The sequence below is a fragment of the Belonocnema kinseyi genome, chromosome 2, assembly GCF_010883055.1.
Source record: "Belonocnema kinseyi isolate 2016_QV_RU_SX_M_011 chromosome 2, B_treatae_v1, whole genome shotgun sequence".
NCBI lineage: Eukaryota > Metazoa > Arthropoda > Insecta > Hymenoptera > Cynipidae > Belonocnema > Belonocnema kinseyi.
In genome coordinates, this window is record NC_046658.1 from 45,268,523 (window position 1) to 45,280,001 (window position 11,479).

An 11,479-nucleotide genomic window follows, 5' to 3' on the forward strand; every position below is an offset into this window, starting at 1 on the left:
AATTTAATTTTAAACTAAGATAAAAGATAAATTTTTAAAGAAAAGTGGAAGTCAAATGTTTAGTAAAAAAATAGACATATATTCAACCCCCAAAATACTTTATTTTTCTACCAAAGAGATGGATTTTTGCAAAAAATGATGCATTTTCAACTAATAAAATGAATTTTTAACAATGTAGACCCACTTTCAACTAAGTATATTTGAATTTTCAATTGAAAATACATAATTTTTCAAACAAACAGTTGAGTTTTTAACTAAAAAATATCACTTTTCAATCTGAAATGCAACAGTGAAATTTTCAAGAAAGACTGTTAATATTCAACCCAAAAAAGGGAAATTTTCAAAAAAATGGATCATTTTACAAACGAAAAGATGAACTTTTAACTGGAATGATAAATATTCAACTAATTAAATGAATTTTTAACAATGCAGCGCCACTTTCAACCAAATATAGTTGACTTTTCGTCGAAAAAGATTTTTTTAACGAAGAATGTAATTGTTTATATTTAAACCAAGAAAGATTTCTTTTGAAAGATTTAAATTTTTAAGCCAAAGGGATGAATTATTAACGAAAAACATACTTTTCAAACAAATAGTTTAATTTCCAACGATAAAGGATTAGATTTTTTTTAACCAAAAGAGATAAATTTTGAAGTGAAAAAGCCGAACTTGAATAAAAAAAGTAAAAAATGATCACAAAATTTTTGAGTTCTCAAACCAAAACATTTTCAACAAAAACGCTACTTGTCAACCAAAAATTTGAACCTTATACAAAAAAATGAATTTTCCACCGAGTGGTTAAATTTTCAACAAAAACTTGCTAAATCCTCAACCAAAAGAGATTAACTAAGTTACAATTTACTGTTTGAAAAAATAGTAACAAAGATTACCCTAAAACTTACAAATACTATCTAGCAATGATCGACACATCAAAATACATCGATACACGGTTTTTTTCATTGCAAACTCGGGGAAATCCTAGCCGGCAAAGAGGCTCCTTATTGGCGCCACCACACTAACCACTACGTTTTTAAAAATACCTTCAAGTATTGAAAATGCTTTGGAAAACCTTCAAATTATTAAAATCTACTAAAAATTCCTTCATATGTTTAAAAATACCCTTAAAGATTTCAAAAAGTCAGAAATAGGTTACTAAGGTAATATTACCATTTAAAAAATGGTCTATAGTGACTTTATTTTTAAAAAGTGATTATTCTTGATAATTACTTAAAATACTTCTTGCATAAGCTCCCTAATTTTTGCAATTTTTCTAAAAATCTCTGACTTTCAAATTTTCCCCTGACCTGCTGCCACCTTGCTGCGTAAAATATTTCAATTTCTAACGTTTTTTTTGGATTTGAACTTTTTCCAAATTTTTTTTCAGGTATTTATTTTTACCAGTCATATATGCTCAGATAACACTTATTTCAAATAAAGACCTGTATACACTAAGGTTATTTAATTTCGATTAGTTCAAATAAATTTCTTAATTAAAAAAATTTTAATCTTCGGAGTTGAAAAATACAAAGGTTACGAACGTTAGTCGACAGAAATATGTTTCCTCCTCAATTATATTTAATATTCGAACTATATTGCGAAAAATGTATGAATCTACCTAACAAATAGGATATCAAAGGTACTCATGCCTTATTAATAAATTAATGAAATCGAATTCTAAAACAATACGACTTTATTTCCACACAGCCAGTTAAAATGATTTCAAGTGACAAATAAGAGTTCACTAAAAGTACAAAAAAGTATGCTACACTTTAGATATATATCTTCGGTTTTTCGAAGCACAGTCTTCATAAGCAGTTAAAAAAATAAAACAAAAGCCAAGCATGAGTTTATGAAATAAGAAGGTATATTTCATTTAAAAAAGTTCTGTACATTCAGGATAACAGAAGTCTAACATAAAAAAAATAGTACACCTTGTTAATATATTTTTATAAACTTTGACTCAATTGCCGCAAAAGCTATTACGTATCCAAGTTTTTTAAATCACTCATGAGAAGTATTTTACTTTCCAAGATCACAATTTGCAATAATGAATGTCTGAATTAAATGGTTCAATCTGAGATTAAACTTCGCTTACTATATGCTTTGTTTTTCTTCATCGCCTTCACTCCTTCGATGACTCTTGCTTTTCTTGGCTCTGAATTCTTCCCACTTTCTGTGATTAAGAATTTGAAAATCGTCAACCTTCGCGATGAGTTCCAGGTAATTAGAAAGCTTCAAAAGTTCTCGATCCTTGTGTCTGTTTAAGTGAGCTTGTTTAAACGGTCGTATTCTAAGACCTGACTGTGGGTTCATAATGAAATTTCTCCTGATGTCATCGAACATTATCGTATTTTTGGGTGAGAACTGTTTATATTTTCCCCAAATAATTCCAAGAGGCTTTACATCCACGACTCCGTATTTTGGTGTGTGAACAGAGATCATAGCCAGAGAGTCCAAGTGAAAAGCGATCTTGTAATTGGTATTGCTGGTGACACCGAGAAGCTTCATCTTTTCGTTGATCCATTTCATACTAGTGGCTGACCAGATGACAATATCGTAATCTTTGTAAGCTCTTGTGAGGAATTCGTGTAAGTAGGGTCGCATAAGTTCTATTCCAGACTCTGCTACTGATCTGTGGTCGAAGAGGGTGTAATCTATGTCAAGAACTAGAAGCTTTTTTCCCTCCCTGAGAGGATTTAATTCCTGAATATTGTACTGATCTATTCGTTTCTGAATCTTCGAGAGATAGACTTCAGCCTTTTCGATTTCCACTTCCTCTTCCTCGATGTCTAAATCGTTTATAACATCCGGTAAGTTTTCAGGGGCTTGACTAACTTCTGCTATGTCCTCTTCACGCGAACCCATCAGCATAAGTTTGAAGCCCTTTTTAATTTCCAACATGCCGATGGTGTCCTCATCTTGGGCTGCTTTGCCTGGAAAAGCATATTTTCATTTTCAAGTCAAAGATTGTAAATTGAAGGAACGATTGCCAATGCTACGTTCCACCAGGATTCAATTTTCAGGGATTAAAGTCTTTTCTGCATTTCCCTGCGTTTCTCGTTTTCTTTTTAGATATACGATATTTGAAAATACAATATTTAATTAAAAGAGAAATTCTTCAAAACTAATGAATGTACATAAGAACTAGATGAACCATTACAACATTACCTATTATAATTAATTACAATTCTTTAAATTAAATATTGAAGCACTTAAATGAATTATTTATATATAAATAAACTGAAAAATAAAAGTCAAGATATCTTGAAACAAGTATAATTTTACTACATAAGTGCAACAAATTTCAAGTCTGAAAATTAAAGTCCATAAAAAATAAATACTCCCAAAGAGAAAACTTGAAGCCGGAACAATTTTAAACATGTTATAAATGTGAAAACCGGAGACAAAGTCGGATTTTATAGTCTTAACCCCTCATTTTGGGTCCTTTAGTGAAAAAAAATTTATAGATTTTTCGAGATTTTCAAAAAAATTTTTAGAGGTTAGGTCCTTGAGATTTGAAAATAATCTAAAAACTTTACAGCGATGATGTAAAACTATCACGTGAGCAGATCGAAGCCTGCAAATATTATTGTCGAATTAAATTTACTCTCAAATTTGAAAAAACTCAAGACTTATGTCACTCAAACGTAATTCGGAAGTGTGTTTTCTCAATTTTATAAATATGCAATACAAGTTTAATGTATAAATTAGATATATAAGAATCCGTATGATAAAGACATGGAAAATATTACTCTTAAAATAAAAATTTTCTATCAAATTTATAGCCAATAGCTTTTAAATTTCGACAGATGAAAATAAAAAATTTTGTGTCTAGATAACATTATTAGCTTAAATCATACATTGAAAAATAATATACGACCACATCACTTTCTCCATTGTTTTTTGTCAGCCGATTGCACAGAAATTTGGTCTTTCGTGTGATTTAATATCATAAATACCAGTTTCTATCTGTCAGTTTAAACTCTAAAGTTTAATACCAGTGCCTTCTTGAGGAACCATGAAAAATGTGTTATTTTTCACATTGCATATTATTATTATTATTTTAATCAGGTGCGTTGTACGAGAAGCACAACATTTTTGAGATCGAGCTCAAATTTCAATCCGACAATAGCAGCATTGTATTACAAATGCCAAAAATTGTATGAAACATGGCATGAATTAAAAGACTTCACGTGATGTTATTATAATACAAATTCTTATATAATTTACACTTAGAATTTTTATTTCACATTTATAAAAGCAAGAAAACATACTTTAAAATTACGTTTAATTGTCATAAGGGGTGACTTTTTGCTAAGTTGGAGGTCAATTTAATTCAAAAATAAAATTTTCAGGTTTCGTACTGCTCTCCTGATAGTTCTGAATCATTGTTGTGAAGTTTTTACGATTCTTTTCAAAATTCAAGATTTTACTTAATTTTTAACACTTTTGGGTACTTGAAAGGTCGTGTCCTATCTCTAACAAATTTTTTTTCCACCAAAATACCCAAAATGAACAAGCGAGACTTTAAAAAATAAAAAAATACACTTTTTTGGACCACCCTAGTAAATACTTTCGAATTAAATGATTGCGAAATTCCAAGTTGATCAACTACAAATTTAAATGTTTTTAGGTTTTAAATAAATCTTTCAAGCTAAAATAGGTTATCGATGAATCTATACGCAACTATTGTAGACGTTGAAATCTAAACCATTTTTAATTTGTTTTTAAGGGTACTGAATATAGTAGTTTTAAATTTAGATTCAACCTATTAAATAGTGAGTTTAAAAGTTTAAAATGAGAAATCTTGGAAAGAAATATTTTATTACACTTATAACAGATTTGCCGCAGATCAGGAAAACCTTGGAAATCCGAGAATAGTTAGGGAATTTTGTTGTTCGGGGAAAGTCACAAGTTTAAAAAAAATGGCAACAGTCCGGAAATTTCTGTAAGAAGCACTTAAGTTACTGTCAATGATAGTTTGGGCTCCCTTACGTCATTTTCAGTAATTTTTTTTAGATGGAATTTCTGAATTTTCTTGAATTACTTTGCAAATTTTTATAATATTTTAAAAGATTCTACATTGTTTTGCTGCCTGGTGCCGCAAACTGAAACTCGAAAGAGCAGGTACAATTTTAAAGATGTATTTTGATTTTTGCACAAAAGTGTCTTTACGATGGTTTTGTGAAGTATAAAGCAATGATTGCATACTAAAAACAAATCTTCATAAAAAAGAAATCGTATGTAACTGAAGTTCCGAACGCTCAAATGAACGAAACTTTTTACTGATAATTATGTAACCTATAAAAAGGGCTAAAATGTTTGTTAATTTATATTGAAATGCATTTATTATTGAAATAGAATTATAATGCATATTTTAAAATGCAGTTGGAACAATACTGATGGATAAAATAAAACTGGGGAAGAATATTTCGTTCATTTGAACGTTCGGAACTTCAGCTACATAGAAATAGTTTTAGATAGAATATCCATCTTATACAGTGAAAAAACATTTTTGTCAAATAGGTTTTTTAAAAAGAAAAAAATTTTTTTTTCGCTATTTCATGGAAGTTTCAATGCATTGTGCTTAAATAAACTTTAATTAATGTACAAGAATTCCAACCTAACTTTGAGACTGTATTTGTGAACCAGACCTTTAAAAATGACGCTGTTTTTTAAATTTTTTGATGACGACTTTAATAAATTCTTTTGTTAATATTATTAAAAATTCATTTCACTAATAATTTGTGTTAAAGAATGTTTAATTGCATATTTTCGATATTATTTTTACTCTATATATCTTGCTGAAATCGTTCATTTTTCTTATAGGGCAACTTTCGCTGTCAATTCTTTTCAAACTGAACAAAAAAGATTGGGATCGTTAAACACAATTGAAATAAATGTAAACTGTTGTAAAAATTGCTGATAATAACGTTAATACATTATTTTATAAAAATTATGGATAATTCATGTTACCAATAATTTGTGTTTTAAAAAACTGTTTAATGACATATTTTACTCATAAACTCTCATTTAAATTAATTTTGTTTATGGTGTAACTCTTATTTGCTCATTATTTTCAACGTTAACAAAAAAGATTGGAATATTTGAAAACAATTGTAACGAATTAAAAATATTTTCTAATTATTTGATAACAACTTTAATGAATTAGTTCATTAATATTATGCAAAATTGATGTTACCAATAATTTTCGTTCTTATTGTGCAAAAATGTTTGCCAATTATTTTCAGTGAACAAAAAATATTGCGATCTTTAAAAACAATTGTACTGACTTTCAACTGTTTTAAAATTTTGTTATAAAAACGGCAATAAGTTGTTTTATGAATATTAATTGAAAAAGTTGGAAAATAATTCAGATGAAAATATGTACCATACCAATAAATATCTATCCTTTCCAAGTATCAGATTCTCCGTAAGAATATCCTCACAATCAAAATACTTTACACACATTACATGCCATTAATTCAAAATTAGATCTCAAAATAGCTCTTTGCCAAATTTTTATTATTTTTCTGCCATTTAGTATGGTATAAATTTGCACTTTCTTAAAGAAATTCGTGTAATCAGCATTGCATCGAAATACAAAACACTTATACCCCATTATTCCTGTTCATCACAAAAAAAAAATATCTTCATAAATTTTCAGTCTAAAAGCCTCAAAACTTAATCACAAAAAAAAAATGGAATAATTCCGTTTTTTTTATTAAAAAAGCACAAAATTTTAATTTTTTCACATTTTCCTCATTATTTGAATAATTATCTCAGGATATTTTAAATAGACTTCAATAATCCCAAGTGACTCCAAAGGATTTTAGGTTATTTAAAAAAACTTCAAGGGATTTTGAAGAGCAAAAAGTCTCAAAACATTTCAAAAAATGACAAATATTTTAGTTTTTTTTTTATTTCAGGGAATATTATAGAGATTTAACAAATATTAAGGGATTTCAAATTATTTGAAAGGGTTGAAGGTCTAAAGGCATTTCCAAAAGATTAATAGAATTTCAAGGGATTTTATAAGATTTCCTCAGATATCCATTATTTTAATAACTTTCCAGAATTTCAAGAAATATCAGATTTCCCAGAATTTCACAACATTTTATAATATTTTAAAGGATTTCAAAGAATTTATTCACAAGAAGTGCGGGATTTGATTGGTTTCGAAGATTTGAACAGATTTTCAAATGTTCTTTGCAAATCATTTTAAATTCATTTGGAATTAACTCCGAATTTCACATTAACTTGACCCGAATTCTTTTAAATTCTCTACTTAATTCAATTAATTTTTGTTCATTTTTTTAAAATTCATCATTCATCTTTAAGCCTCTTAAACTGACTTTGTATTCTCGGGCATTTCATCAAATTCCTTTAAATTTCCTTAAATTGTTCTAAATTTTTTTCAAACGTACTGAATTCGATGACTTTTTTTCTTCATATTTTTAAATTATTTTATTATTAATGCACATTAGTCATTTTTCGGTTAGAAAGAAGTCACTTTTGGTCAATTTTTCGGTTCAATTAGATCAATTTTTTACTGTTTTCAAATAAATTAATACATTAATTATACATTAAAAATCAGAAGAAATTGTTTATTTAACAAATTTTATTTTCTTTGGAACTTTTTTATCTTGCCTGTAATGGATTTCCAACGAAATTAAGTATTTCCACTTTAATCACCAGCTAATTTCACTTTGTCGATTGCTGAGGGGAAAAAAATGGACTAAATGCATGGGATTCAGTCCATTTTTTCCTCTATTTTGCTAATATCTTCGTAAATACTAATTATTTCTATATAAGTGTATTTGAAAAATATTTCTTATTTATTAAGAATTTTTTAATGACATAATAAAATAATGGTAATTATTATTCATTACGAAGATAACACAAAAATATAGTTTTGTCCCATGTATTTTGTAAATTGTTTTCCCGTCACCATTCAACGATGTGAAGTTACCTGGCGATGAAGTGAAAATATATAACAAATGCATATAATTTTTAAAAACAAATTCTTCAATTGCAGGAAATGAGAAAATTATTAGAAATTTTCTCATAAAAATATGCCCTTATGAAAAAGAAGTACTAGTAAGTATTGGCTCTAATACTTTTTTCGCGAATAAGTATTTGAAATCCAATACTTTTTCGCAAAAATAGTACTGGATCCAATACTTATCAATACTCCTTTTTCATAATGGCAGTTTCTTCTGTTCTACTTGTAAAAATAAAATTGTAATCTTTAGATACAGATTGAGATTCAGATTAAATATTAAATTTAAGTTTATCGGCAGCTCAAGTAAATGTTTTTTTATTTTTTTAAGCTTTTCAGAATTTAAAAAAAGTATATTTTGTTTTTAATTTGGCCATAGTGAGCCCATTGCACCGAAATTTTGGTATAAATATGAAAAATTATTTTAAATTTAATAAATTTGAATATAATAATTGATTAATAATAACAAATAAATAACTCAATAAGTTGAAAATAGTTTATAAAGTTTCAATCGGGCGTTCACATTTGTTTAACTACAAAGACTTTCCGATTAGAACGGTTTACCTTTAACGTTAAAATCTGGAAATTCTTAAATTTTGAACTGATTCCGAATCGTATTGCAAAATCAATTTTATTCAAATTCACTTGTAAAACCTTAATATACAGTTCAGCTCTAAAAATCATTATAATTTAAATTCAGAGCTGATCAACCAAAAATGTTTCTTATTCAAAGTTGTCGATTTCAAACGCTTCTAATTTTTAACTGTTTAAGTCTTAAAACGGAATTTTCATATTCTTCGAATGCAAAATGTACGCTTAAAAATTAAAATGGAAAATTTTATAAATGAAAGATTTCTGAATAACGAATTGTAAATTGAATGATATCACAATTGAAACAGATAACAATCCAACTAATTATTTTAAAAAATGTTGAAATCAAACAGATTTTTTTCTCTAACAATTGGTCAAATTCCCCGTAAAAAAATAAATGCACTTGTCATTTTCCGGACCAGCGAGCACCCTGATGATACTGCTACTGCAGTTTTAAATACAAGATTAGGTATTATATTTAATGAAAATATTTTGCACGGATCCATTGTTTCATCATTTTTTAGGTTAGGAATCAAACTGATATAAATATGAAAATGCTGGGAAGGTAATTTTTAACCGGGTTATTGGAAAGTAAATTAGGAAAAAGAAATTTAGTGGAAGAAAAATACTATAAAGAACAAAAATTTAAGTATAAAGTAAAGTAAATAACAAAAGAACCTTTAAATTTGAGGTTGAGGAGCTTCTGTCTTTCAGGTCTGACGCCAGTTTCTTTGTGAATCCGTTCTTTTAAAGTCAAAACGGTATCACTTTCCAAAATATTACATATCTCGTACTCTTTTCCGCTCCATTTCACTGTAATTTTAGACTCATTTTCCATTCTGAGATCGCGAAAACAATCTCGTTGACAAACGTGAATAAATACAAATCGAAAAATGAGTCAGTTATACACTTATTTATTGAGTTCACAGATTATTGTTAAGATGAGATTCTTTAAATTCAATTGGAGCTTGTACAAAAAACAAGTAGCACTTAAATTTAAACATGAAAAACCAAATTTTTATTTTCATGCAACTGCCGATTGTTGAATGTTTTGGAGTCACCGGAAAGTGAAGAAAGTACACGGTCGGTAATGTCGTTATGCGAAAATATTGCAAAATGGTGCTGCCTCTAACGGTGCAGGAGGGTACGTGACACTTGTCCGCATTCTATTTTACCGACAATTATTTTGGATTATACATGGACATCATGTCCCGTGTTTCTTATATCCATGACAAATCTACACAAAATAAGATAGCAAGCGAAAGTTGAGGAAAATATGGAAAAGGGACTAAGAAAAGTTTATGTACTGATAAATATTTATTACTACAAAAAACATTCTCAAAAAAGTGGGCAAAAATTCGAAAAAAATTTGTTTTATTGTAATCTTGAACTGTTGTACTCGACAGAGTAGGATCATCTGTGTTCGTTTCATATGGTAGAGGGAGCTCAGTGCCTCATATTCACGTCACGTTTCTTGTCAAATTCACCTATCGTCGCGCTGCGTTAAGGGCATGTGACACAGCTAAATACCTATATTACCGACCACAGTTTTTCAGTATACTGAATGTTTTTTTGAACCCTAGGACTTTTTTTGTAAATAAAATATCGCGCTGAAACTTTGGGAAATGTATTAGAGTACAATAAAGTACGTTTAGGTACTGCATTTTGGTAGAAACTTCACTGAAAATTGTTTCATTTTTTTTCTGAACCTCAACATTTTTTGAACGTTCCAACTTTTTTTATACATAAAATATCGGTCTCAAACTTTGAGAAATGCAAGAGCCGAAAGAAAACTACGTTAAAGTACAAAGTTTAATAATAAAAGATGTAAAAAAAAATATTTCAACAATCAATTCCAACGGCATCAGCCGGTAACGTTGTACACGAAAATACGAACTCTCTAGAGCCTCGTCTAGTGGCCGCCAGGTTTCGTATTTTCGTGTACAACGTTACCGGCTGATACCGTTGGAATTTATTGTTGAAATATTGTTTTTTACATTTTTTGTTATTAAACTTTGTACTTTAACGTACTTTTCTTTCGGCTCTTGCATTTCTCAAAGTTTGAGACCGATATTTTATGTATAACAAAAATTCGAACGTTCAAAAAATGTTGAGGTTCAGAAAAAAGATGAAATAATTTTCAGTGAAGTTCCTACCAAAATGCAGTACCTAAACGTACTTTATTGTACTCTAATACATTTCCCAAAGTTTCAGCTCGAAATTTTATTTACAAAAAAGTTCTTAGGTTCAAAAAAAAATTCAGTGAACTGAAAAACTGTCGTCGGTAATATAGGTATTTAGCTGTGTCACATGCCCTTAAGGTTGTATGTAAAAAAATCAATCTCTGGTAGAATGTTTTGAAAAAAGATCTATACTTAAATGGCATAATTATTTATATGCAAAATTAATTTCAATTTTTTTAAACACTCTGATGCGGAGATAATTAATGTCAAAGTTGAGTGTCTTAACATATAGTTCATGAACAATGCATAGTCACTCTCCACATTTTTATTTATAGTCATTAAACGCTCTGGTAGAGAATTAAAAAAATGTCGGCATTAGTGCTGATTGAAATACAAATTTTAAAAAAATTAAATTTTACCACTACGTAGTTTCATAGATAATTCAATGAAAAACATTAAAATTTTAGTCGCTTTCAAACTGATAAACGTAACAGTATCGCATAGGAGCAAGACTCCCTCTCCAGAGCTCACAGACCTGAAACGCCGCGCCGGCCGCCGCAACGATGCCGCACGAGGGGAATCGTCCCCCGCCAGGTGCCATATCGTGGATGAAATTTACCCCCACCATACCTACCGTTTGGGAGCCGCAAAACAGAAAGTGCATGATTACCACTGTGAGTTCGTATGTAAGCCGAAAATGCAC

At 28.9% G+C, this 11,479-nt stretch overlaps 1 protein-coding gene across 1 annotated transcript; it reads right to left on the reverse strand.

Annotated features, from left to right (window-relative positions):
- Positions 1-1,844: 1,844 nt before the first annotated feature.
- LOC117168060 (ubiquitin-like domain-containing CTD phosphatase 1) lies at positions 1,845-9,655 on the reverse strand. The gene is made up of 2 exons (XM_033353413.1): positions 9,272-9,655; positions 1,845-2,933 (listed from the first exon to the last, which is right to left on the reverse strand). The coding sequence occupies exons 1-2, from the start codon at positions 9,429-9,431 to the stop codon at positions 2,095-2,097; spliced, it is 999 nt and encodes a 332-aa protein (XP_033209304.1). The 5' UTR covers positions 9,432-9,655; the 3' UTR covers positions 1,845-2,094.
- Between the last annotated feature and the right edge of the window lie 1,824 nt (positions 9,656-11,479).